The sequence below is a fragment of the Podarcis melisellensis genome (genome assembly GCF_964234715.1).
Source record: "Podarcis melisellensis genome assembly, chromosome: 14".
Lineage (NCBI taxonomy): Eukaryota > Metazoa > Chordata > Lepidosauria > Squamata > Lacertidae > Podarcis > Podarcis melisellensis.
The window spans coordinates 46,579,963-46,607,400 of record NC_138546.1 but is presented as its reverse complement, the minus strand read 5'-3'; the positions used below and the strand labels follow the sequence as shown (position 1 = coordinate 46,607,400).

At 48.2% G+C, this 27,438-nt stretch overlaps 2 protein-coding genes across 7 annotated transcripts in view; one reads left to right on the top strand and one right to left on the bottom strand.

The window, feature by feature from the left end:
• The window catches only part of CCPG1 (cell cycle progression 1), a 17,586-nt gene extending 4,762 nt beyond the window's left edge, over positions 1–12,824 (top strand). The window contains exons 3-10 of one of the 4 annotated variants that reach the window (XM_081887639.1): positions 610–736; positions 3,376–3,455; positions 3,916–4,132; positions 5,676–5,726; positions 7,048–7,302; positions 9,488–9,609; positions 10,300–11,699; positions 12,123–12,824. In XM_081887639.1, coding sequence (XP_081743765.1) covers positions 610–736; positions 3,376–3,455; positions 3,916–4,132; positions 5,676–5,726; positions 7,048–7,302; positions 9,488–9,609; positions 10,300–11,699; positions 12,123–12,306 — 2,436 coding nt within the window. In that variant the 3' untranslated portion in view covers positions 12,307–12,824. Of the gene's footprint in view, positions 1–609; positions 737–3,375; positions 3,456–3,915; positions 4,133–5,675; positions 5,727–7,047; positions 7,303–9,460; positions 9,610–10,299; positions 11,700–12,122 lie in introns of all 4 variants that reach the window. The other 3 variants (XM_081887638.1, XM_081887641.1, XM_081887640.1) reach the window with 3 other exon arrangements.
• On the bottom strand, positions 12,809–27,438 carry PIGB (phosphatidylinositol glycan anchor biosynthesis class B). 3 transcript variants are annotated; one of them, XM_081887703.1, is made up of 12 exons: positions 27,278–27,438; positions 25,486–25,619; positions 24,504–24,623; positions 23,092–23,196; positions 22,819–22,952; positions 21,943–22,083; positions 21,214–21,265; positions 19,312–19,523; positions 17,493–17,557; positions 15,884–16,106; positions 14,297–14,477; positions 12,809–13,236 (listed from the first exon to the last, which is right to left on the bottom strand). In XM_081887703.1, exons 1-12 carry the CDS (start codon positions 27,399–27,401, stop codon positions 13,111–13,113), a joined length of 1,617 nt encoding a protein of 538 aa, XP_081743829.1. In that variant the 5' UTR covers positions 27,402–27,438; the 3' UTR covers positions 12,809–13,110. The 3 variants fall into 3 exon arrangements, with proteins under 3 accessions (XP_081743829.1, XP_081743831.1, XP_081743830.1); XM_081887705.1 differs by having other exon boundaries at positions 27,351–27,356; XM_081887704.1 differs by lacking the exon at positions 27,278–27,438 and adding an exon at positions 25,710–26,427.

Genomic DNA, 27,438 nt, shown 5'->3' with positions numbered 1-27,438 from the left:
TTCAAGCTCATCCTACAAATTTCCTTCAATAGCTGTTACTTGGGACTCAATGAAGGACGAGTCCCCTATGCATTTTTCTGCTGTTTTCAGCTAAGACACCAAGAAATGAGTTGGTTTCTATAGGACACTTAGTTGAATCAAGCAAACCTCACAACAGAGCCCAGTAGCAGGGAAGAGCTCAAGAGCACTGAGGAAGCCGATCCCATTATCTTAGACAGGGCAAAGAAGAAGTCTAGATGCTTCCATAACCTCAGGGCCACTGAAGCAAAATTAGATGAATGAGAGCAGTCAGGATTTGAGTTTGATCTAAACTTGAATGTGCTTTAGTAGATTATGCTCCGCTGGCTTAAGGTTTCCTGATAACCTTGAAGTAATTTCTTGTATGACTTAAAGTCCCCTGAAGATAGTCTGGGAGAGATGCATGTCTGAGACCCTGGAAAAGTGCTGCCATTCAGAGTAGCCAAGACATTGAACTAGATGGACTGAGAGATGCAGTGTGCAGCCCTTTGGGCTCACAGGAGCCTTTAGCCATTTATTTTGTTTGTTAGCTATCACCAGGTGAGCACCTCTAGTTTCACTTGAGAGCTCCTCCTTTTCTTTTTCATTTAGGGCTCTGATGTTGAGGCTGTGGCATCTGAATATGAAGCTTTAAGTGGTCATGTGGAGCCAGCCTTGGATGAATCTCTCTCTCTCGCACAAGGTGATGAAGTGCAAGAGCAGCCCATCGACTTGCAAGGTAAGCCTTAGGCCACAACTATGGCACCTGCAACCCCATGTGCAGTGACGACTCGACTGCTTCGGTCGTGAGCTTGGGAACACTTGCGGAACTTGAAGATGAATCTGATAACCAGGACATGTCAGTAAGGGCAAGTAAGCATGGGGAGCTGCCTTAGAGAGAGACAGCGGGCCTTTGTACAGCCCAGTATAATGACTGGAAGGTTTCAAACAGGAGACTTTTCCCAGCCCTGCTTGGAGGTGCTGCCTGGGATTAAATCTGTAACCTGTGTGCAAAGCAGATGCTCAGTCATTAACTAACAGCAAACATAGGAGCTGGGGCAAAATGACCTTGGATTGTGCCATTGTTAATACAGGTATATTCACCTCTTTCATCCAGGGAGCTCAAAGTGGCATACCTGGTTCTCCCTCTCTGCATTTTATCCTCACAACAACCCTGTGAGGCAGGTTACGCTGGGAGTCTGTGACTGGCACAAGGTCACCCAGTAAGCTTCGTGGCTGCATGGGGATTTGAACTCTGGTTTTCCAGAGCCTAGTTTGGCACACTAACCAGTCCACCACACTGTATCTCGTAACAAAAAGCTAGTTAAGGCTGAGGAGGGCATGTAGAAATACACTGGAGGGGCAAGCTGTTATAGAGAATGGGGATGCATTTGCCATAAGAAGGTGTGATGGCGCAGAGAGCCAGTGCTGTGAGGAAGCAACCAGAACCAAGCCACTTCAACACTCTGATGGTCCTCTGTGCTGTCACCAGGTGTGTTTTTTTCCTCCCTGCCTGCCTCCACTGATCAGCCCTTTCACCTCTGTAATGTCTTTGCTGTCCCAGTGAACTCACTGTACAGTGGTAACTCGGGTTACAGACACTTCAGGTTACAGACTCTGCAAACCCAGAAATAGTACCTTGGCTTAAGAACTTTGCTTCAGGATGAGAAGAGAAATCACGCAGTGGTGGCAGCGGGAGGCCCCATTTGCTAAAGTGGTGCTTCAGGTTAAGAACAGTTTCAGGTTAAGAACGGACCTCCAGAACAAATTACGTTCTTAACCTGAGGTACCACTGTACTGGCTGGGCGGGGGGGGGGGGGAGTGGGGGAGGCATTTAGGCGTGAAGTGACAGCCAGGGCATCCAACCAAAGTTAAACCAAAACAAATTTACATTTTACTACACGCTATTTCTAGGAGGAACTCTCCAGATTTTAAATCACTTCAGTAGTTAACTCCAAAAGTATTTGGGATGTAAAAAGGACATGGAAAATGCATCCATCTCAATCTCGCCTAGGTTGGTTTTCTACTAAAGCAAAAGCCTTGCACTTGCGGGAGCAGTAGACTCACATGGACTCACTCTGAATTGAGTAATGCTATGCTTTTCAAATTGGACGGAAGCTGGCTTGTGGGGTGTGTCCAAATGATGCGTGATTGGCAACGTTGTGGGTCCTTTTGGACCTAGAGGATTGTGGGGCAGGACCGCCTGTACATTAAACTGCAGTATTTCACATAAAACAGCAGTATATCTCTGTATCCCAGACAATGTAGGTGCATGGATTTGAAACCAGCTGTGGGAGCACACTGTGTACTGTGGACACAGTTTACTTCTAATTTAGTCCCCTTCCTCCTTCCTTCTGAGTACAGTGGTACCTCAGGTTACAGACACTTCAGGTTACAGATGGTTCACGTTACAGACTCCGCTAACCCAGAAATAGTACCTCGGGTTAAGAACTTTGCTTCAGGATGAGAACAGAAATTGTGCTCTGGCGGCGCGGCAGCAGCAGGAGGCCCCATTAGCTAAAGTGGTACCTCAGGTTAAGAACAGTTTCAAATTAAGAAGAGACCTCCAGAATGAATTAGGTTCTTAACCTGAGGTACCACTGTACTACTAGGGGAACATGGAGGAGGGAGGAGGAGGAGGAGGAGGAAGAAGAAGCTGACCGCCTGTCAATGGACTAGCTATTAGTAAAGTGGTGGGCAGGAGGGGGCTGGCTTATGGCAATCTGAGGTTGGTAGGGCAATGCCCCATTTGTTCTTATGAATTAGCATCCATGGGCTCTCAGACCAGCCTCTTCTGATTTATAGCTCTCTTCAAAACTCCTCAGTCATCCTCCTCTCCTCCGCTTGCCAGCTTCACTTGCACACCATGTTCTCATTCTCCACTCCCATCACTGCTATCTGGATGACTTTAAGGTTTGATGGGGAGCGTGGAGTTTTGCAAAGTTTCTTTTTCGCCCAATGTTCTCCACCCCGTTTCAGTTTCCTGGCCTGACCTTTTCTACCTTCTGGCAAGAATTGCCTCTAAGCATAAATGAGCAGTTTTGCAACCAAGACAAACACAAGGCGGCCAAGAGTCTCCTTGTAACTGTTCGCAGCATAGGAGTGTGGAATAAACTCCCTGCCATTGTTCTGGAAGCAAACCCAGGGAAGGTTTTGTTTCTTTGTTTAAGGAAGAATTTGCCATGCTTACAGAATGGATACCTAATTTGTCTACAGGGTGTTGTCTTTCTTTCTTTCTCCCCCCCTCTCTCTCCCTCCCTCTCTCTCTCTCTCCCTCCCTCTCTCTCTCTCTCTCTCTCTCTCTCTCTCTCTCTCTCTCTCAGATAATTGTAGTACTTGCCTGTTTATCTTATATGTGCTCAACTTCTATTTTTGTAGCTGAATTTGGCCAAGGTGATGTGTCATCCATGATAGTTCAAAGTCATTCTACTTCAGAGGCCACCAAGCCAGTTCCGGAGGTAAGTTGTGATTCTATGAAGCACACAAGCGAAAGAGACAATGGAGCCCCACAAACCCCTGCTGGCTGAACATGATAGAGGGAAATATTCACCTTAGGGTTTGCTGCTAACTTGCAAGCCCAGCACCTGCTGCTGACTCTTTTGGGCTAGTTTGATGGGAACTTGAGTCCCAGGCAAGGGCATGTAACCCTCAGGTAGTTTTTTTAGAAAAACACCTTCCTTATATTACATCATAATGATTTAGTAAAAGTTTGTTGCATTAGAGTTATTTATTTATTGAACCCATATGCTGCTTTTCTAGAATAGTTTTTCTCAAAAGCAGTTTACAAAAAATATTTTGTCATATTAAAGGAGGGATGCAGAAGGACTTTCAAGAGGGACTTGGAAGACAATATAGATTCCACAGGTGAGAAAAATGCTTTATCCTGTGTGACACCTGTCATTTTACATTACATCTAAGGATGAAAAAGAGAAAATGACAGATGAAAGCTCCTGTGTGGGGGCAATTAGCGATGACTCTGACATTGTGACACTCGAGACACCGAAAGTAGAAGAAATTGGAAGCCCAGAAGAAGAAGCAGAAGCTGTGCCTGCTGATGAGGCCGTTCCTGCCCCTGAAGATTTTAACATGGGCTCCTCTTCGAGCAGCCAGTACACCTTCTGCCAGCCAGAAACAGGTAGGTGACGTCTCTTGCACCTTGTAGGCCAGACTTGGCCAGAAAAAGAGGCAGCAAGTAGTGCCATGCTCTGCAGGCTTCACGAATCAGCTGACCACCTTTCCTGCTGCCAGTCAGCTTAAGGAAATAAGATCAGTTTCAGGAGCAGCCTATGAATGTGTCAGCAGTGACTTGAGCAGCCTCACTTTCATTCCCCAAACTATGTTATCGTATATGGCCTTTCTCTTAAAAGAAACTGATTTTGCACCATACTGATGGATCAAGTGATTAATTCTTGGCGCTGTCCATTTAATTCAGTTAACAGTATGGGAGATCATGATACCACTTGCAAGAGACAGATAACATGGGAGCCAGTCAAAGAAAGCTCATTCCTAGCTAAGCTTTCCCTCCAGCTTTGATTCATATGTGCTGGTGTTGTTCGTTCTTTAAAAAACAAACAACCTGTTGATTTGGTACCAGGAGCATCTGCTGAAGTGGTTGATGGCCTTTGAGGCTGCAACCCCATCTTTAAATACAACAACATGAAGTCTTGGGGAAGAAAATCTCTTTCCAAACCACACCTAACCTACACAGGGGAAAAACGAAGCAGAAAAAGTGCCCCGGCAGAGCCCTGCATGATTTCTGTTAGGGGGAAAAGATCTTTAAATAATTGGAGGCTCTTTAGTTTCACTTTGGCCTGGATGTGAGGTTAGGCTCTTTTCAAGTGTTAATACTTTGCCTGTTCAGCCTTTTCTAAGCAAATTTGCTATCTGGCCTCTATCACCTCTTCAAGCCCTATGCCTTTTCTAATCACTGCAAATTTAGAAATGAAATGCTAGAATTGCCTGCCTGTTCATCAGATGCAGTTGGCTGATCTTATTCCCAAGGGATGTTGGGATTCCCAGGACTTAAGTCTCGTAAGGTAAGCTACCCTCCCCCAACATGGTGCCCTTCAGATGTTTGGGATGCTGCTACCGTCAGCCCCAGCACCATATGGGGCTGCTGGAATGTTAGGAAATGTACTTCAAACATCTGTATGGCACCAAGTTGGGGAATGCTGCTGCAAGGAAAATGCTTTCACCCAGCAAGTGCGTTTTGCCTGTGTGACTGTCTCTTCTGAGACTTCCCCAGCAGCCATCTAAACATTAACAGAATGTGCTTGACAATCTTAAAGTGTTCATAATTCTGTTTCCCAGGCTCCGGCCATGTGCCTCTATTTAAAATCTACCCAGAAGCAGTTTGTACAGGGGCATGTCAGAGACTGGACTGAGTGTGTGCACATTGCAGGGCCTTCAGAGTCAGGGTCTCAAAATCTTGAGTCTGGGAGAGTCGGGGCCTAGGGACCACCCCCAGCTGCTGACAGGACAGCTGCTCTTGGGGCCAGGGGTTTCACATGTAGAAACCCTAATGTCTAATTTGCTTTTGGTGATCAAGGTGTCATGTACCTATGCTTTCTTTCTATCTGTTCCCACCCTAGCCAAATTGCTTTGTGATCCTGTGTTGCATTTTCCTTTTAGTCAGAGGTTAAAATCTCTTCTTTCTGTTATATATATACATACAAAAGCCAGTTGGCTGGAGAAGCTCCGGAAGATCCCCGAGTGTATCAGTGGATGGGGTGAGCAGCTAAAGCAGCAAATGGCCGGCAAGGTCCCTTTCCAAGGTGGCCCAGCTGCTTGTGCCTGGTGTGAGCTGTGGCTTGTGGTGTGGCATCTTGTCTGCTTGTGTGGTGGGGACAGCGGTTTCAGGAGCTAGCTCAAGTTGTTGCTTACTGATGGCAGGGTCAGGAAAAGCAAAGAGAAACGTGGAGGGGGCAGGGAAAGGGAGGAAACAGTAGAGGGGGAATCCATTTGGCTTATTTTGGGAAGCCCCCTGCATTTTGAATCTGGGAAGCTCTTCTCCAGGGACACCCCCTAACTCAACTAAAATGTGTGCCATTAAATGCAATAATCTATTACAATATTTATAGATTAATCTAATGCGTCAGGTTGTTCCTCTTCTTTCTGGCTTGCTCTTGGCATTCTGCTTTGCATCACTGGCCTATTGGTGATGTGCTTGGATGTTGAGTGAACTGTCTGCCTTAGAACTGGCAGGAATCTTAAACTTGTAAGTTACTACGGAGAAAGCCCTTTGGGTTGTCAGCAGGGAGGAGGGCTATTTCTGGTCCTTCAGCCACAGTAACCCCCTTCCATTTGCTCCATGGCCACCTGAATGGCCATCCTGTCACTGGTTTCTCATAGTGGGTGCCCCCCCCATGATCTGAGGCCATGTGGCCTTGGCATGAGCTAATCTTTACCTTACAATCCTGTTTTGACAGATATTTTGCATTTGCATTGGAGCATATATGATGTTTTCAGTTGCAATATAGATGGAATGGATAAAAAGGCCATTTAGGCAGGCCCCCTACTCCTAAAAATGCACCCACACCCTTCCTCCCAGGACTCAACCCACATGATCCAACTGTTAATCTACTGATCACTGCAGCAAGGAACCTACAGTGCAGCCAGGTTCTTGGTTGAGTACAACAACTGAGCCCCACACTGCTGGCAAAGCAGAGTCCCGGGGTACATGGGGCAAGAAAATTCCTCCTGGTTCTGGGTTTCTGCTTTTTCAGAAACCCCAAAGCCAAGTTTTGTCAGAATTTTAAAGACCCCAACACCTTAAATTTTAAGAAATATAATGGGTTTTTTATCTATATTTTCTTGCCCCTCTGAGGGAACAAGGATATCATTCTCTGTACACAACTGAGGGGAGAAGGTTTGCTCAGAACTAGCGGATGAGGACATGGCAGAAGGGGAAGCTCCCATCCTGCCACAAGGGACACACCTTAGAAGGCTCTACTCTTCTCCCAGGATGGAGAGAACAATCCTCCATGTGTCAGGCTAGGAGGCTGCACATTCCTTGCTGACAGCGTAAAGGATTGTGGGTTTGCTTTTCAGTCTTTCTGCCTCGTCCCAGCGGCGAAGAATCAAGCAGTGACGAAACCAGCAATCGTTCCAGCCCCACCCTGAGGCGACGACGTGCGAAGAAGAAGTTGGTCTCAAGTTCTGAATCAGAGGATGTGCCACCTCTCGAACAGGAGACCGAACAGGCCAAAGAGCATTCGCACAAGCATCAGTTCAGTAGTGGCCTTAACAGGTGCATTATCCTGGCATTGGTGATTGCAGTCAGCATGGGCTTCGGGCATTTTTATGGTGAGTACATGAATCATCCTACATTGAACTAATAAGAAATACGTTTTTAAACCAGTGGCATTTCCTCACAGGGTGCCGTAAAGACCAGATCCTTACTTGCCCTATCCCCTGCAGGCCAAATTTGAGAGGTGGGCAGCCCCACTCACCTGACATCGCAATAATTGTCAGGACTTCAAAGCAGTTAAGAGAGTTGTCGGCATATGGAACTTTGCTTGAGGACATTTACATTCACATCTTCACAAGCAAAAATCCCTGCTTGGACTTGCAAGTGCCCAGGTTGCGCCTTCGGACCAGTCGCCTAACTTGCAGGGTCCTTGTGGGGAAATTCTCTTGCACATTGTCCTCAGTTACTGGGTGGGAAAGTGGGATATAACAGAGACTGACAATATAGATGAAAAGAGATGTGATTCTTACAGCTGGAGTGTGTGTGTGCATGTTCTCCCTGTCAGTCTGCAAGCTGAGGGAGACGTCTCAGTTAACTGAGGCTCCTAGGCAGGATGGGTGATTTGGCCCATTCCGCTGACACACTCTTGCTTTGTGTGTGTGTCAGTTTGAAGTTTAGTTATCAAATCCAGTCACTGATCCCCTGCCTGTGTTTTGTGGTTTCTGCTGTTTATCCCAAACATAGTAACCAGTCATCTAAAATGGAGAAAGTCCTGTGTGCAAAATTCCTTTAGTTGACGACCCAGATTCCTGATGTTCTGTTCTAGTAATACCGTTTTTAATGGTGTGTAAAAAGAGACTAAAGATTCTTGACTGAGTTATAAAGCATTCAGTAGAACAACCTTAGAGCAAAACTTAACACCTATCCATTATTTTGTCCTCAGGGAAATATGAAGGTAAGAGGCTTGGTTGGAATGTGTTGCTGTGAAACAGAGGCCAACGGCCTTTTCCCTCACCTTCTCACTCTGACATGCTTTTTGACTGTGGATGCTCTAGCACAGGGGTAGGCAACCTAAGGCCCAATCACCTTCTCTGGGTTATTTCTGGGGCATAGGAATTCGCTCATTTTTTCCCTAAAATATAGTCCAGCCCACCACATGGTCTGAGGGACAGTGGACTGGCCCACGGCTGAAAAAGGTTGCTGACCCCTGCTCTAGCAGATTAACCCTGTTTTCCACTAGGGGGCATCATTGCAGGCTCTTGGACTTGGGCTATTCAGTCCAGCTCCTACATTGGGGAACATTTTTTCATGACTTTCTGGTTCTTTGGCGGTAGCATGCACATTTTGATGTCAACACTGGAATTCCTGGATGGGAGGTGTTTGGGTGCTGCATGTATAGGAGAATCAGATTAGCCTTTTGCTTCTTGAGAAGCTAAATGTGCCCGCTGCGCCAGTAGTTTGTGCTCAGGCACTTAACAAAAAATTTCTGTGGGCTTGTGTGGATTCCAAGCATCATGTTGCTGCCACCCCTTGTACCTTTTCCATGATTCTTGAGACCAGTGTCCTTCCCCTTCCTGGATGGACCTGCCCTTTTTTGCAGTTGGTTTATGCTCAGAGGGCAGGACTTTGAAGCAGCCTCCACTGCTCTCCTCCTTAGTCACTAACACAGGTCTGGGGAGGATTTGTGGTCCTCTGGCTGATTCCAACCACTGGCCATGCTGGCTCTTGGTGTTCAGCAACATCTAGAGGACACCAGCTTCCCTAGCCCCGCTCTCATGTCACTGAGTGAGCATTTGTGACATGACATTGCACGATATAGATTTGCATGTAGCCGTTTTCATGTTATTTGTACTGATCGTAGTACAGTACTTCATGTTACAGGCTTTCTTTGTCCAAATTGATGCTGCTACTGTAATAGATGTTCTAAGGAGGCCTGACCTGGATTTGCCCCTCTGATTTTGCTGTTTTGCTAATACAGGTTAATGTGCAGCTGTGCACAGGGATACACTGGGGCTTTGTGAGTGTTCTGAGCCCCATCAGTCTGTTCATTTAATGATGGGTCAGTGTCTTTGCCACTGAGCTTAGCTTGCTTTCATCAGCATAGCGTTCATGCCTTATTTTGTTAATGCAAAAGTCTAGCATAGCTGTTGCAAACAATTAAAAAGGTGACCGTTTTAAACTACACTGTTCACTGATTAATGTACTTATGAAGGACTGAAGAGAAAAAAGCCATCATCACTGATAAGCTGCCTAATTTCCAATTTTTCTTGTCAGATAAAAGAGAAAATTTTCTGTTTCAAGGTACTGTTCAGATCCAAAAACGCCAGCAATTGGTTGAGAAAACTCATGAAGACGAACTGAATGGTATAAAGGATAATCTTATTCAGTGCCAACAAGAACAAGGCATGAAAGCAGAATGTAAGGTAAAGGTGGCTTTCCCATCATACTTGAAAGCGAGGATGATATTTTGCCTTTGGCTTCCAAACTCCACCTCCATTGGGAAACTTTGCTGTCATTACTACCGCAAGTCTTGGAAGCTGTCTTCTAGATGAAGGCATGGCAAAATCCAGTCTTGGCATAGCAGGCAATTTTGAACTGGTTCAGTGTCAACCACAGAGGGTAGGAGAAGATGCCATTGTACCTGCTTCTTGAAGCTTTTAGAGTGGTTCAGCAGATTATTCTGTAGCAAGGGCTGGGTAGTCCCAATTGCCACTGTCCTTGCCTTGAGCACTTTCTCCCCAGAAGCATATCAGCTTCCTCTGTGCTTGGCCCATGTAGGCTCCATGGCTCCCCTCCTTCTCCTGGGGCTGCAGCCATGCACCTTGCTGTGGACAGCTGGCCCCTAAACACACCACTCCCAGGCAGCGTTTGTGAGGTTTTCTATCAAAAGTGGAGGAGACTCTGCAGGCTTTGTGGGGGAACGTACAACTCTGCACAGCCTGTTCCCCCTGCCCCTAGAGCAAGTGCCACAGAAGCTCCTTACTAGCCCTATTTATCCATCGATAGGTTGGCTCCTGCTTAGCTGTCCTCCTCCACCCTCCCAGTATTCTTGCAGCATTTGGACACTGGGACACAGCAGCTGATGTGTTTGCTTTCATTTTGTCTCTGATCAGTCTCTAAAGGAAGGCCTTGAAACATGCTTGCATACAACAGAAGTGGAAAAGAAATCCTTTGAATCTCAGAAGCATCATCTTGCTTCAGAAAACCAGCACCTGAGAGAATCTCTAGAGAGGGAGGAAAAAGCTTTGGCATTGCTGCAAGAAGAACTGAGGAAGCTGAGAGAGCAGATTCGGCACCTGGAGAACAAAGGTTCTGGCCCAGAGTTGGTTGCCACCGAGAATCAGAAGCTGAAAGCCCACCTGGAAGAAGAAAGGCACCGCATGCAGAGTTTTGTGAAGCAAAAGGAGACTCTGTTGGCAGAGGCCCAGATGCTGCGAAGGGAACTGGACAAAGAGCGCCAGCTGACGGTGGCTCTCAGGGAAGAACTGGACAAGTTAAGTTCTCAGCAGACGTCTCCTGAGGGGGCAGGTGCTGGCGATGAGAGCCAAGAAATAGAAGCTTTGCGGGGAAGGCTGACTGAGCTGGAGCAGAAGCTGAGCTTTGAGCAGCAGCGTTCTGACTTGTGGGAAAAGCTGTATGTTGAAGTCAAGGACCATGCCGAGAAGAAAGAGCAGACCGAGAGGCCACAGAAGCCAGATGGGAAAGGAACCAACAAAACCAAAAAGAAGCCAAAAGGAACATTTTTTGGTTCTGTGAAAGAAACCTTTGACGCCATGAAAAATTCAACCAAGGAATTTGTAAGGCACCACAAAGAGAAAATTAAACAGGCCAAAGAAGCCGTGAAAGAGAACTTGAGGAAATTCTCAGATTCTGTGAAGTCCACCTTCAGGCACTTTAAGGACACAACAAAGAATATATTTGATGAAAAGGAGAAGAAAAAGTACAGTGACAGCAGGCATGAGGCAAACAGAAAAGGGAAAACAGGCAGCTCCCAGGAAGGGTTACACAAGCAGGCAGCCCACCGCTCACCTGGCAGCCAGAGAGAGTTTAGAGATGGAAGGCGATCCAAAGAGAGCCGCTCCCCTCCGCACTTCTCCAAGGACCCTCCCTTCCAGGAATGCCCCAAAGGTAACAGAAAGCATCGCCCTCTTGTTCTCAAGGGATGTTCGGGCATCTTTGACTGTGCCCACCAGGAGTTTTTAAACCTCTTCGACAAAGACTTGGACCCGATTCGGGCAGATGAATTTAATCAATTAATGCACAAATATTTGCAGCAAGAAGTAAAGAACTTCCACCACTGGCGAGAACTGGAGATCTTTGTGAATAGGTTTTTCCGTAATGGCGTCTTTATACATGATCAGATGCTGTTCACGGACTTTGTTAATGACGTTAAGGATTACCTTGAAGACATAAAAGAATACCAGAGGAACAGCGATGGTGTATTTGAAGACCTGGATAAATATATCTACCGATACTACTTTCATTATGATCACTTGCCTGAGCATGGACCAAGGTTAGTACTAAAATTCTGCTAATAATTTAAACTGGGCATGTTTGAGTTGGGAAAGAAGGAACGCTTCAGCTGGCTGACCTAGCAGGTTATTTCCCTGTTTGTTTGAGCTTTGCAGTTGCTGCTGGGCAGACAAGGAAAGCCTCCATAAAGAGGGGTGATTATGCCATCCTCAGATAATGTACAGTTCCATTGTACATTAAGCACCACAGTACAGAATTTCTAATGTGGCAAAGTGGCAGCGTGTGTCAAAAGGAACGGAAGGAATTCCATTCCACCCACTTGCCGTATCCACTTTGCTTATTTTTAATAACAAAGTTGGTTGTAGCCTTTCGGAGGAGTTAAAACGTTTGGGGCATTGGGCTTAAAGGCCTAATACTGAGGTGCTCATGCAGCACTAACTTCCCTCCTGTACTTTCCTTTCAGCCACCCTGCTAGGCGGGCTCCTTTCACGCACCCTCATAGTCCACAGCAGGACAGACATGCTGCAAAGCACCAGCATCGCTACAAAAGAGAAGGCCGGTGGCACAAGCAAGGGCGCAGCAACGGAAGACACATGGCAAATTTGGAGATAGAATTGGGCCAGATGCCCTTTGATCCAAAGTATTAAACAGCTGTTGTCCGATGGAACCCAGCGGGATGGTAAAAATAGTGGACGAGTGGCTATTTCTGCAGCTGGCTGAATCAGCAGAGCAATCGAGGGCACGTTTCCCCTTTCCTAATGACACTCCCTCTCCCCTGCAAAGATCAGCCCAGCTTCTCCATCTTTCTCCTTTCAGCCTCTTGGGAAACATTAATTTGGGTGCAGTCCTACTATTGCAATAAATTAAGCAGGGTAAGCAGTAGCTTGTGTGTGTTTGCAAAATAAGCTTCTTTGCACTGGTTGGTACTAGAATTCATACTTGATTCAGACTTAATGTTAGAGTAATATTATGATGTACTAATTTCATCTCATACTGTTCAGAAGCATGTCTGTTTTACAACTGTCTATTTGTTCTCGTGATGGGGTTGGAACCTGTTGACTTCATGTGTGTGCTATTTTCCGATCAGCTTGCTGACTTGCATTTGAAATTTCTTGTGCATCTGCAAATTGTAGAAGAAAAATAAAGATGTGGTTGGAAAAAGTTACTTTTATTTTTATAAGTTTGCATAGCTAAACATCCTCAGAGAAGGACTCAAAGCCTTTGTTAAGGCCACTCTTCTGTTATCTTGCACATGCTGTCCATGCTGAAGTGTGTCTTCTCTACACCCGCAATGAAAAATGGTCCAGGCTGCAATCAGAGTTCCATTAACTCAGCAAGATTTACTGCTAAGCGAAGAGGACTATATCTCATGTGAAACACAGACCCATGCGGTGATCTTTGAACAAGATATAATTACATTCCTGTATTTGTTGTTTGGGCTGAGGCCATCTTCAAAGGCGCTTTTGATTTCTTTTGTAGACATGAATGGAGCTCCCGATCCGTCCTTGAGGCAGATGAGTGTGAAAAAACGTGGCAACTTTTTCATACCTATTTGTAACCAGAAATGATGATATATCCTAGAAGTAAAAAATTCAATATTCAGGTTCTGGACCAAACATCAGGGTCCAGCAAACAAGAACTGAGGAAGAACCATCATTATGCTGGCCACATTCATTTTTCCAACATTTATTTTGAAGATTGGGGGAAGGGGAGGGGAAGGAGCACTGTAGAATTGCATATTGCTAGGAAGTTAAATTTTCAACCTAATTTTGTTGAGTAACTCATCAGCCACTAACAACTTGTATTTTCATAAAAGTGGAAAAAGCACAAATCCATCATCTATATTCATTGCCGTAAAGGCCAGGAGTTGCCAACCTTTTTGGACCAGTACACACATTTTTTTATTATTTTGAGACAGTGCTACAGGCACCAGTCACAAAATGGCTGCCATAGAGCAGGACTACAGTGCATCCCAGAAGAGTGCATGAACACACACACGCACACCATTGCAGACACCACCACACTGACTATCCTAGCTATGGCCTGACCAGTTCAGGTGCTCTGAATTTCTCCACATGGAACACGTTTTGTGGCACCAATTTCTGATAGTTTATTTTCAACGGTATCACAAGAGGAAAAATTAGCTGGATCAAAGAGAACTGTGGACAAACCAAAATGTGAACCCTTCTTTGCAGTGTGGAGTTCACAGGTGGAAATAACTTCCAAGGTGAGGTGATGTCTGTTAGCTTTAGTGGCACAGAGGAGGAAAATGAAGCCTATCAATTCAGTCATGGGAGGAATATGAACCCCCAACTTCAGAGGGAGCAATGAGAGACGCAGACAGTTGGTCTCATCCAGCGGACTCTTTTTACCTTCTTAAACACAGGTATGCTCCTCCCTCCCCATCCCCCGCTTTCTGGGACGTTTTGGGCTATCCAGCATTCATTCATTTCCCATCCTCCACCCCAAGGTCCCTGGGTGGGTCACAATTTCAAAACAACAATAAAGCCAGTTTAAAACAACTTATGCTTACACCCTCTGTAATCATCTCGTTCATCTCCTTGATGAAGATGCCAATAGGGGTGTGCTCGATGCCCCACTGAAAACGAGACTGGGATTCTTCTGCGCTCGCCTTACCTGCTCAAGCACACTGAAGAACACCAAGTGTGTGGGTAGCAGCGTAACATTGGAAAACGTTTCACTGAGCCAGCTGAGAGGGTCTGCATAAAATAAGTCGGCTTCATCAAGGTAATTTGCCCTTCCGGTCAAATCAGGGGGGCACTGAAGAAACCTCAAAGGTAGTGGGCAATGAACATGGCTAGAAAAGGGGGGGAGAGAAACAGGCATTAATACAAATGGCTGAGGCTATTTTGCATTGGCAAGTGTTGGCAGCACTTCTTTTCCACGTGCTGATCTGAATACACACATACCAGTGTCTGTGTGTGTTATCAGTTGAGAGGCGCAGCAAAAATGGGACCTGCAGGATGGGTGGAAAGGGCTGAAGGTGACTTTTCCACACACACTGCTACAGATAGTCCCCATGTCACCTGGTGAAGACAAAGCGTGAGGCAGTGGAGACTTCCTGTGCTTTGGAATTGGAAGCGGCGCTGACTTTACAGGCGCAAAGATGTGGAAATGGCTCAACAGCTAGAATACAGTCAAGGTTCCCATGATCCCAATAGGGGCACAACTTCCAGGGTCCCCCCAAGTGTGAAACTGGCTTCAGGTGCTTGGGCAAAGTGTTACAGGGTTCTGGGTTCTCTATCTCAGGCTCTTTGCATCAGTTCCAGCAACAGCTGCTGATCCAGCCAGAAAGACACAATTAAGCCCGCAAAGGCTGCTGCTGTTACAAAAAGTATAGCACAGAGGTGTAGACTAATAAGGAGTCAGTTTAAGGAGAAACTTCTTCCAAAGGCATCAGCATCAATCCAGCATAAACTAGAGGACAATCCTATCAATGGTCGCTGGCAGGCTGTTCCAAAGGCCAGGTCAGGAGGTTGCCCCACAGAGGATCACTGCAGCCACAAAATCTCCACAGCTGTCCCTTTCAGCAGAAATGTGACATTCCAGGGGTGGCTTTGCCAAATTCAAAGCCTTTCTGCTCCCCTGACGTAACCCAGAAGGAGATGGAAGTACAGTGGTGCCCCGCAAGACGAATGCCTCGCAAGAAGGAAAACCCGCTAGACGAAAGGGTTTTCCGTTTTGGAGGTGCTTCGCAAAACGAATTTCCTATGGGCTTGCTTCGCAAGACGAAAATGTCTTGCGAGTTCCTGCGGGGTTTTTTTCCTTTCCCCCCTTTTTCCCAAGCCGCTAAGCCGCTTATCAGCTGATCCGCTAAGCCGCTTATCAGCTGATCTGCTAAGCCTGCTAAGCCGCTAATGGGCTTGCTTCGCAAGACGAAAAAACCGCAAGACGAAGAGACTCGCGGAACAGATTCTTTTCGTCTTGCGAGGCACCACTGTATGCTAGTCCCGGAGCTGAGATCAACAGAAAGGAAAAAGGCCAAAGAAAGAGTTGGGAGGGAAACGGCAGCTGCCCTGCCCCAATGCTTTTCCCCCTCCCGGTGTGATCCCAGGAGGGTTTTTGATGTGGTTCCTCCACCTTGGATTCACCTTCGCCTGCCTCCTCTGAATTGCTCTGGCAGTAAAAGAGCAGAAAAGCTGCAGATTCCCATGCAGAGTGCCACTGGAACCTCACACACATACACCCCCTGCTGGGTCTTACCTATAAAAAGGAGTTGAATGGCAGGGCATGAGCATGAAGACGGATGCTGGCTGCCCTGGAGAGTCAGCAGGAGCGCCGCACAGGCTTTGCAGGTGGCCCATGACATCCAGGGTTCCACGCTGATGGACCAAGCCAGTGTAGAGGGCGGGCAGCAAGTTTGTCACCAGCAGGAAGGAGATGGCTGCTGCCCGCTGCCACCTTTTCAGCTGCTTAAGAGAATGCCCTACGGGGAGGAGAGGGAAGGGAGCAGAAAATGGAGTAGATGAATCTAGGGTCCTTGAGATCAGGGACCTGAGCAGTTCCAGAGACTTCCAAACAGCAGCGTGGTGGGGCTTTCGTAACACCTAAAGATCCCCTTCCCCCTTTGGCTCAGCCCTAAGGCTTCTCATCATTCAACTTCCCCTTCAGCTTGGCCTCCCTCCCTCCCATCAAATGTCTGAGAGCTATTTCTATAAAGACTGCCCAGCCTTTATTTTCATTCCTGCCTCGGAAAGAGCCCAAGCACTAAACCTGCCAGAAGCCACAGCTGAATCTTTTTAAAAAACAACAACAACATTGTATGTAGAAGATGTACTTATTAATCAATGGGAGTGAAATAATGTGTCACTACTGGACAGTTTGCTTTTACAGGTACGCTGTTTTGGTGGATGTCAGCCAATTTGGACACAATGGCAGCATTTTTCCCTGCACTGACACACACAATCTCTGTATCAAACCATTCAAGATGCTCATTCCCTTTAGAAGAAGGAAGCAGTATTTCAAACTTCTCAAAGATGAGACACATTTTGGCACTAAAACTTCCACAACAGCAAGTTTTTCCTTTAGAGTTAAGATTTAACAACACCATGAATCCAAATATATCGACCAAACGGGACAAATGTAAGGTTATATGCAGGCAGGAAGAACCAACTGCACAATACGATCTAGAATCAGTGTGATGTAGCAGCAAAAAACCCCTAATGCTATATTAGGCTGCATCAACAGAAGTATAGTGTCCAGATGAATGGAAATAATAGTACCACTCTATTCTGTCTTGGTCAGACCACACCTGGAATATGGTGTCCAGTTCTGGGCACCACAATTTAAAAAGGATATTGACAAGCTGAAATGTGTGCAGAAACAAAGGCAACAAAGATGATAAAGGTTCTTGGAAACCATAGATGGGGAACGGTTGAGGGAGTTGGGTATGTTTAGCCTGGTAAAGAGGAAGCTGAGAGGAGGTAAGATGGCCACCTTCAAATGGGCTGTCACATGGAGCAAACTTGTTTTCTCCTATTCCAGAGGGTAGGGCCTGAACCAATGGCTTCAAGTTACAAGAAAGGAGATTTCAACTAAACATCAGGAAGAACTTTTTGAAAGAGAGAGCAGTGGAAATGACTTCCATGAGAAGTGGTGGACTCTCCCAACTTGGAGTTTTTAAAAGTAGGGATTGGATGGCTGTCTGTCATGTGTTATTTGTTGTACATTTACTGTATGATCTATCTGAGATTCCTGCATTGCAGGCGGTGGTACCAGATGACCCCCAGGGTACGTTCCAGCTCTACAATTCTATGATTCTATGAAACAGCACACAGAAACATCATAATGTGTTTAAAATCAAAATGCTTACCACAGAACACCATGCAGATTGGCAGCACTGGGTAGATAAAGCGGAATTCTTTGTGGCTCAGGGTGCTGTAACACAAAAGGAAGAAGGTGTAAATGGAAGGTTCTCGCTAGGCATCTTCCCAATCATCCTTACTGCAGAAAAATGTGCCAAAGGTCCTCCCAAGTCACAGAAGCAGCCAGCTGATGGGGTCACAGCCCAATCCAAAAGCTCCCTTGAGCTGTGGTGGAGGAGCCTGCTGCCAACATGGGAAGCACAGAGGACTGTGGCAGACTATACTGTCCCGAGGCAGATTTTAAAAGTAAGATTCCTCAGCCACAAGCCTGGGCCATATATTGATATATCACCCAGGACCAGTATGAAGACTGCGATGACGGCTTAACTCAGCAATATATCACAAGAGCCAGTGGCAGGGTGGGGGCTCCGTTAAAGTGCCCCCCCAGCTGAGAGAGTCCCAATCCTGCCGCTTGCAAGCCGGTGCCAGGGTGCGGATTCCATTAGACTCCCTCCTCCCAACCTGCCAAGGTGGTGGTGGAGGCTGAGGCAGGCTCCCGGGCGCTTGCCTCATCCGCCACTGCCTTGGCATAGGAGTCAGGTGGGCTCAGATAGGCAGTGTAGAGACAAAGCGCAGGTAGCGTGGCTTTGCACCCCACACCTTGCGGAGTGGTACAGAGGCTGCCTGACGCTGGTGCTGGGGCAGAGGCAGCCCTGCTTTCATCTGTCCAGGAGGGTGAACTGCGTCTTTCCTCCCAGGGTGATCGTTCACCCCAGGAGGAAAGATGGAGCCTACTCTCCCGGGTGAAGGCAGCAGCCAGGCCCAGCGCTGGCCAGCAAACTCAGGCAGCCCCGCTCCGCAAGGTGCGGATAGGGTGGCTATGCACCCCACGCCTTGCAGACTTCACCTGGGAGGGTGGACTGCATTTTTCCTTCTGGGCTGAACGACCACCCCAGGAGGAAAGACTAGCCCTCCCCCTCCCATCCCCCAGCACAAGGAGGGACAGAGCCTGCCCAGCAGTCGGAACCAAGGGCTCTGGTCCCCAGCTGCAGCTTGAATCAAACTTTTCCAGAGCAAGTGGGGCTCCTAACATGCCGTCATAAAAGCTACCCCACCTGGCTCCATAAGAAGGAGAAGCCAGAGTGGACAGAACCATTTTGCTCTGTCCCTCCCACCACCAATTCACCAGAACACCAAATGCTGAACTCTGTACCAGAAATGGAACCCACATTTTCTTCCCATTGGATTTTAAACAGTGAGCTGGCTCTTCTGGCACACTGGCAGGAAGGCAGCATTAGAAGAACCCTAAGCAAACTAGCCAACAAATCTGAAAGAGGAAATACCCATATTTTTCGCTCCATAAGACGCACTTTTTCCCTCCTAAAAAGTAAGGGGAAATGTGTGTGTGAGTCTTATGGGGTGAATACAGGCGGGAGGCTCTGCTCAGCGCTCCCTTTAAAGAGCTGCGTGGAGCGTGTGTGCGGCTCTTGGGGGCTTTTTCCCAAGGAGGGAGAAGGGCAGCCTGTCAGTCCCTTCTCTTTAAAGAGCGCATGGCTTTTGCTGGCTTTTCTGAGAGGTGGGGGAAGGGACAGAGGGCAGCCCGTCAGTCCCTTCTCCCTCCTTGGGGAAAAGCCCCCAAGAGCTGCACACACGCTCCACGCGGCTCTTTAAAGGGAGCGTAGCTCTTGGGGGCTTCTGGGTTTCAGAATATATTTTTTTCTTGTTTTCCTCCTCCAAAAGCTAGGTGCGTCTTATGGTCTGGTGCGCCTTATTGAGTGAAAAATACGGTACCTGGCACAGAGTTCTGTGGTGTGGAAGGAAGCCTACCTGTAAACAGCCACTGTCCACAGCACCAGCACCAGCAATATGCCATGCCTCTTTGATGCTTGGAAGCAGCCATGGAGAAAGAAGGGCAGGTGAGGGCCAAGGACCACAAGGAAGCCCTGGGTGAAGTACCAGTGCCACGGGTGGGATCCGTAGAAGGTGGCCACATTCTGCAGCACGTTAAACTTCAAAAAGTTCAGTTGAACCAGGACCCACTGCAGGAGCAAAGAAGAAGCAAGCCAACAAGACAGGCCTTATTACAGGAGAACTGTGGAAGGAGGGGAGAGGAGTGGTGTATTTGTCCTGACAATGCTTTTGTAAGCTTAGGGTGGCTTCCTCAACACATCCCACTTCCAATGGAATTGGAATCTGGAGCACCAAATCCATCAACACAGCCTAAGCATCGCTTAACTATCCCTGTCACTGATAATTGCCAGAACTCTCCAAAGAGGACGGGGCGTGGGCTGGTGGAGATGGGGAAGGGATACTCCATCCCTCTTTCGCCTGTTTGCTGGCCAAAAAAAAAAAAAAGAAAGTGCAACCTACTAAAGTCTGAGCGCTTGTGTTCAAGGCAGGATTACTGAACTGCTTTAAGTTGCTTATTCATTTGGCGCTCCTAAAGGAAAGAGAGAAAGAGAGAGAGGAGGAGATGAGAGGAAAGGCCCACAGTCCAGGCAATCACCTGGATGCCCTTGTTGGCATGGGGTCAGCAGCTATACCAGAGGACAATGGGCAGAGGGCAAACAGCAAGATGTAAAAGCCACCCCCGCCCAGCTCCACTCTTCAGCAAGTAGCCAAGGGAGAAATTTCCCCTGCCCGTCCAGCTGCTGCCTTCCCTTGCAGTTCTCTGGCTTTTCTCATTTCAAGTCAGAGAAGGAGAGCACGCCACAAGCGCTGCTCTCCAATTCTGCACGTTCCTCAGCAAGAGCAGAGACTGGCAAAGAGCACAGGGGAACCCTGATCTTTCTCTGGCTGGGAAACTTCAGCCTGGCACTTTCCAGCCGGGCAAATTGCCCCACCATGAGTTTCCTATCCGACAGCCCAACAAATGTATTACGGTATTTTTTGCTCCATAAGACACACTTTTTCCCTCCTAAAAAGGGGAAATGTGTGTGCGTCTTATAGAGCGAATGCAGACAGGAGGCAGGCGGGGAAAGCCCCTAAGAGCTGCACACACGCTCTGCGCTATCTTTAACTGACGGGCTGTCCTTCTCCCACCTTGCAGAAAAGCCAGCAAGAGCTGCACGCTCTTTAAAGAGTCACGCCTAGCATGTGTGTGGCTCTTGGGGGCTTTTCCCCCGAGGAGGGAGAAGGGCAGCCCGACAGCTCCACGCGGCTTGTGAAAGGGAGCGCTGAGCAGAGCCTGGGATGCATACAGGCTCTGCTCAGCGCTCCCTTTAAATATTTTTTTCCCCTTGCATCCCCCCTCTAAAAACTAGGTGCGTCTTATGGTCAGGTGCATCTTATGGAGTGAAAAATACGGTAGTTAAAAAGCAGCCCAGCTGCTCAAACAGACAAATCTCAAAGCCAGGATCACACTATCAGCACAAGTTTCTCTTTGCCTGAGCCACCCTGGCCACGGCTGGCAACTGCACAGGCCAGCCCTGTTCCCACAAGCGCTGATTTGCCTCATGGAGCTGAGGGAGAGGAGCTGCCAGGCGGAGTGGCGATGGTGTGTGTGTGGAGACAGAATTGAAACTCCCCTGGCTGGTGCATTACAGCTCTTCTGGAATCTGGGTGCAATACTCAAGAAGGAAGGAGAAATGCATCCCCTCATCCAAGCCCCCTGCAAGAATGGCAACAACCACAGGAAGGAGTGGCAACTGGTTAGGGAAAGTCTGTGGCACCATCTATAGAAGAACTCACTTTAACTGATCTCAGAATGCTGAGTGAATGCCAACTTACCTTGCCAAAAAATACTCGGTCAGTAATTAAAGAGGATCCCAGAATGATCAATCTGTCAAGAAAGAACACACTGGAGAAAAGAGGGACCTGCTGGGGTGCACACGGCAACCATCTTCCCTGGAGTCCCCCTTGTGGAGCAGGCCAATTCAGCTCCCAGGAAGAGACCGGCTCCCACCTGCTCCTGGCACTGATTCACAGGCAATCTCCACACTGCCCAAAGTGGGAGCTGCCTCTCCTGGCCGGAGGAACAGTCCTTCTCCAGGCAAGCAAGCTGGGCCAGCTGCTCTGCACAGCATCTGTGGCCTGGCTCTGCTCCTGCTACTTGGGGCACTCTAGCTCACCCAGGGGGACCTGGGTGGTGCTGTGGGTTAAACCACAGAGCCTAGGACTTGCCAATCAAAAGGTTGGCGGTTCAAATCCCCGTGACGGGGTGAGCTCCCGTTGCTCGGTCCATGCTCCTGCCCACCTAGCAGTTCGAAAGCATGTCAAAGTGCAAGTAGATAAATAGGTACCGCTCCGGCAGGAAGGTAAACGGCGTTTCCGTGCGCTGCTCTGGCTTGCCAGAAGCGGCTTAGTCATGCTGGCCACATGACCCGGAAGCTGTATGCCAGCTCCCTTGGCCAGTAAAGCAAGATGAGCGCTGCAACCCCAGAGTCGGTCACGACTGGACCTAATGGTCAGGGGTCCCTTTACCTTACCCAGGCCTAGATTCAGAAGAGACGCCCTTACCCCACTGGGAGGCAGCTGTGCAGGACGAGGTGCCGCTTCTGGGGCTCCTTCCAGAAGTGCCGGAGCAGCAAAGGCACCCACAGAATGAGAGCGGTTGGGCGAATCACAAACGAAAGAGCAACCAGGGTCAAGTAAGGGATGCTGGAAAGAAGAGGCGGCAGTGAGGGCAGGAACACTGGGGGCAAAGCCAGCCAGGCTGGTGTGGGAGCCTGGCCATGGGGGATGAGGAGGGGGGTTGCAGTCTTACTGTTTCACAGCTATGGGGATCATAGCTGTAAAATTTTCCCTTTTCTTGCAAGGAATCCTATTCAGAATAAGGGAATTTCCCTTTAAAAAAGGGAAACATTGACAGTTATGTTGGGGAAGCCTCGGAAGGCAGCCCTGCTGCGTATAATGGGGCTTACACTCAGGTAAGTGAGTAGAGGACTGCAGCCTTTTATATAACATGTCTTGAGAAAAGGGAAATGTTGCCAACAAAGAAGAGAGGCAGACAGACAGATGTGAGAGCTTTTACATTGATCTATACAGATCACACAGCCCTGCCAATCTGGAGCTGGGCAATGCCTGAAACCAAACCCATTCCTTTGGCTGTCAGGAAACAACACATTTGAAAAGAAGAACAAGGTTATTGGGAAAGGGTGTTTTTGCTTGAGTGACGAAAAGAGTGCTTGGTTATTGGGTGACCCCCATTTGCATACAAAGAAATAGCTAAGCTGGCGATGGAAATATGCTGCGTGAGGGGAAAGCCAAGCATAAGGAAGCTCAACAAGGGTGTGACATTTCCCCAAACCTACCATTATAAACATTTTAATTAAGTGTCAGGGGTTTGCCCCAGCCCCTTTAATGGCTATTAAAGATATCCATAGGTATTCTCACCTGCTCCTCTTTGTCCTGGTGCCTTCCAGGGGATAGTAGTAAAGAGCGAAAATGGTGAGAACAGCTTCCATGGTGTTGGTGAGCGTTCTGGTACAACAGTACCATGTGAACCAGGAACACAACTGGCAGAAGTACTGGAAACAAGGTGGGAGGAGAAGAAGAAGAGCTGGTGTGGGATGAGGGAAAGAAGGGTCACAAGGCAAGACAAAGGACCAGGCGCTCATCACCCCCCAGCCGGAAGCCCAAGAAAGACGAAGGCAGACAGGCACTCACCACCCACTTGGCCACCTCTGCGCCATCCTGTCGCTTCACCAAGGAGTACAACACCACGTCTGCCAGCGCAGCCAGAAGAGCCTGTGCAATTCTAGGGAGCCAGATCTGTTAGGGTAGGAGCAGCACAAGTCATTCCTGTCTGAGGAGGGATCACTCATGCATAGATAACATTAATGTGCTTGACGACGGAACACACGAGCTCGTTAGGAAGACAACGCTTTCAAATCAACACAAACTTCATTTATTGATTGCTTTGCCACCCTTTATGTTTCTGTTTTCTTCCTTCCTTCCTTCCTTCCTTCCTTCCTTCCTCCGTTGTTGCTGTAATGTGGCCTGTGTGCCCTATGCACAATGTAAACTCACACTTTCCTTCCCATGGACACCAGCAATAAAAGTGTTTCAAAAGTGGCTAAAAATAAAGAGGCCACACAAATCTGCTGAAACTGTGGAGCCTTATGCTGAATGGCAGTGAAGTGGCCCCAAGACTCAGATCTGGGCACAAAGGAGTGTCTTCCTGGTCCTGACCCCATGACTGAGGCCCATCAAAGAACCCCAGGTCCCATTCTTGGATATACATTTCCAAGGATGTTGAAAGCCAGAGCAGGCAAGGCATGGGGCTCCTACACTCCTAGCTCTCTCCTGCTCCCACTTTGCACTATTAAACCCAAAACTGCATGAGAAGGGTACCACTTGCCCTGAGAGAATCCTCTACCAGATCCCAACTCATTCTGCATAGTGCAGCCAGAAGCAGGGATGAGGAAAGCAAGAGACAGACTGACAGCAGGCAACAGCCCCCCACCTATCATTGCCCCCCACCATGCTAAAAGAGGGTGGTTGCTGCCTACCCTTCTCCATGTTACCACTGGACTGTTAGGATATAGTTCCGTTCCACCTTAAAAGGGAACAGGCATGACTGTTGTATGTCACATGCCTGTTTACTTCCAGCACTTGCTGGGAACTTCCGTTTTGTATACTGCTGTTTTGCTGGAGACGAAGGGAAGCAGACATGTTTTCCATTGTGCCTGAACTATGCTGAATAAAATGTAGATAATGCTTACACATGGCTCTGTCCGCCTCTTCCGTTGTGAGAAGATTTATTCACTCTGCTGATAAGAGCGTGCCGAGTCTCTAAACGTATCTGAGGCTCGTGTCACTGTTTGATGCTGTTCCAAGGGAGACCAGTGATTGCCTGGCTGCCAGCCTGATGCCCCCGTCTCCCTGACAGTATCCCAACATGGACAATCCCCAACCCCCCTCCCACCAACTCTGGGTATTTGCCTGCATGTACTCAGCAAAGGCGCCATGAGATATGCTTCTGTGGGATGAAGCATAACTAGGTAATTCCTGCCACAAAAGCAAAATGCTTGATGTGTTTCTGGCAGCAGTTGAATGACACCCAAGTCCACACTCACCAGCAGCTGAACATCATCCTTGTTAAGCAGGTGCAACACTTTATAAATGCTTGCGAACAGCAGAGGGTAGAGATGGCTCCGCAGACCTTCTGTCCACTCCCAGGTCAAATAGCCATAATTATAATCATTAAAGATATCATAAAGAACAGGCATGGAGCATGGTGTTATGTGGCCAATCTCCAACAAACTCATGAAAATTCAACTAATGTAATATTTTAGGGTCTTTGACAATTACTAAATTACCACTACCCCCACCTGCTGAAAAACTGAATCTTGTTCCACCCAAACCCACATCTCAGATGTGTCAAGAGTCAATCAGCTGGCACATTCCTGTGGCAGGAAAGAGCCTTTTCCACTACCAATTTGTGTCTCAAGTTCCTTGTATCTCAGAGTATGCTGGAGGGAGAGGGAAAGGAATGGGCAGGCCTTCAAGGAAACCATCCAAGCCCCACACCTGAGCTTCAGGGGCCTCTGCACTGCCTAATGCTTCATGACAACGGAAAGTCAAAATGGCCCAGTTGTGACAATGTGATAAAATAAGAATCCTTCCAAGCCTGATCCTGCACACTCCAGGCAGCCTACATGATGCTTCCTAGGCCTCTTTTAACAGGCTACCTTAACCCAGCCACAACATGCTCAACCACAGCCATGTTCCTTTACTTCATAAATTTACATCCCACTATCACAGAATTCAAGGCTGCACACAGGTAGAGTTTCCAAAGGGGCTCCTATCCAGGCCCTGACCCAAGACTGAGTGATTTCACTTCAGCGAAGTAGATGCCCTAAGAGACCGCAGGCAGCAAGCCACTCCTAGGATTGAACTTGGATTTACTCTCAAGTTGTGCAGCCCAACATGACAGTCCAAAGCGTGTTGACTTTATGCTGAAGCGAGTCCCATTCTGCTCAGTGGGACCTACTTCTGACCTGTCCTAACTAGGGAAAACTTTCACTTAAAATTTCACTACATCAAAAAAGGATATTTGAAAACCATATGATGTGCGACTTCAAGTGACTGCCAATATTCATCTGGGACAAAGCTTGTCTGGACTAAGAAGCAGTTTAGTAGCCTCACCGTGATGGTAAACAAGCACAGATAAAGGTTTTCCCCAACAAGAGCTGGAAAAAAGCAGATGGGATTAACCTCGTGTACAGTGGGTTTTTTACGGTTATGTTGTAATCAATTGCAAATAAATAAACCTTGGATACCTTCTGGGAGTCTTATTTCAATTTTTGCCCTGCCTCTGAAGCTGTGAATTGATTTCTCAACATCACAGAATCATAGAATTGCAGAGTCTGAAATGACCACAAGGATCATCTAGTCCAACCCCCTACAATGTATATTGCCCAATGTGAGGCTTGAACCCATGTCCCTGAGATTAAGAGTCTCATGCTCTACCGACTGAGCTATCCCTTGTCAGGAATTCTAACATCCCTTAGTTTGTGAACAACTCTAAAACTGGCTTTTACATGACAACCTTAGCATAACAGAACCTTGTTGGAGGGGGGAAGGACCTTGACTTTTATCTAAATTAGAACTGTCTTTCTTCTCTTGGAAGAGGCTGAAACAAAAGAGGCTCTTCAGAGATGAATCTACAGTCACATCTAAAGAGCTAAGTGAGCACTGAAACCCCCAGGCTCCTGAGTCCTGGAATTTTCCTCACTAGGACTCCACAACAAGGGTCAGCTGCTGGGGCCCTGACTAGCAATGCTACCTTTGCTAAACCAGGAAAGGCTGTAATGACCTGGGGCAGGTGGCCTCAAAGGGGGGACAAGGACAAAGTCTCCAGACTTGAACAGGTTTTTTTCAGCAGCCATGCCTTTAATGGTTTCAAAGGAGAATGGAAGTGGCTGAGAGACAGCTATGACTATACACAGCAAGATGCCACAGCTGCCCTTGCAATGCACTACAGTGGTACCTTGGGTTACATACGCTTCAGGTTCCAGACTCCGCTAACCCAGAAATAGTGCTTCAGGTTAAGAACTTTGCTTCAGGATGAGAACAGAAATCGTGCTCCGGCGGTGCAGCGGCAGCAGGAGGCCCCATTAGCTAAAGTGGTGCTTCAGGTTAAGAACAGTTTCAGGTTAAGAACAGACCTCGGGAACGAATTAAGTACTTAACCCGAGGTACCACTGTACTGGCCTTCTTCTGGTCAGCCACCAGGGCTTCGCTCTGGCCACAGATCTACAAAAGGGAAGCACCAAAGCCGCCAGCTCCTGCCCATCAGGTGCCATGTGGCAGCAACAGCACTGTCATCTCCCAGGGATCTTGGTGCTGGAGGAGGCTGAGGCAGGAAGTGCGAAGGTCCTCCCTAACCCCCATTCAAGCATCCTGTAACCCAGCAGGAAGTTCTCCTGCACAAGGGCCACGGATGTGAATAAGCATCACTGCAGCCTTGCGCGCTTCCCACGGGGAGTTTGTGCAGGAGACCTTCCCAAGGGATGGGGCCTCCTCACTGCCTTTTGAGGGACAAACATCCCAGGGGCCAAGAGTCCCCCAAGGGATGGGAGGGAGGCTGGAAACGTGCTTCGTGCATGACGTGGCCTCTCCCTCTGGCCCTGCAGGTGCTGGTCAAGGCAGGTAGAAGGAGCCTCCCTGGACGTGCACGCCGCCGGCTTCCTTGCTCCTGGGACGGGGCGCCTCAAGCGTCGCTCGGCCCCTGCGGGAAAGGCCCCCTCCTGCCCAGCGCCTTGGCTTCCTTAGGCCTCTCCCAGCGCGGCGGGGGCCGCGGCTACTTCGCCCTCACAACAGCCCCGCGAGGTGGACCTCTCCTCACCCGCCCCCCGCCCCGCGAGGGTCCCGGAGGGGGCGGGCCTGTACAGCGTCGACTTCCGCTTCCGCAGCCGCACCGGCAGGGTCCGCCTCCCGCCGCTGCCGTCGACCCCCCGCGCGGGTTCCATGGCGACGTCGGCGCGGCTCCAGGACGGACACTTCCGC

Excerpts from the sequence above, each read along its gene's own strand:
- PIGB (XM_081887703.1), bottom strand. The coding sequence starts at position 27,401 with ATGGAACCCGCGCGGGGGGTCGACGGCAGCGGCGGGAGGCGGACCCTG. Across the intron at positions 25,620-27,277 it reads CCTCGCGGGGCGGGGGGCGG|CTCTTGTTGGGGAAAACCTT; the intron begins GTGAGGAGAGGT and ends GCTTTTTTCCAG. Across the intron at positions 22,953-23,091 it reads CAGAGGTGGCCAAGTGGGTG|TACTTCTGCCAGTTGTGTTC; the intron begins GTGAGTGCCTGT and ends CCTTGTTTCCAG.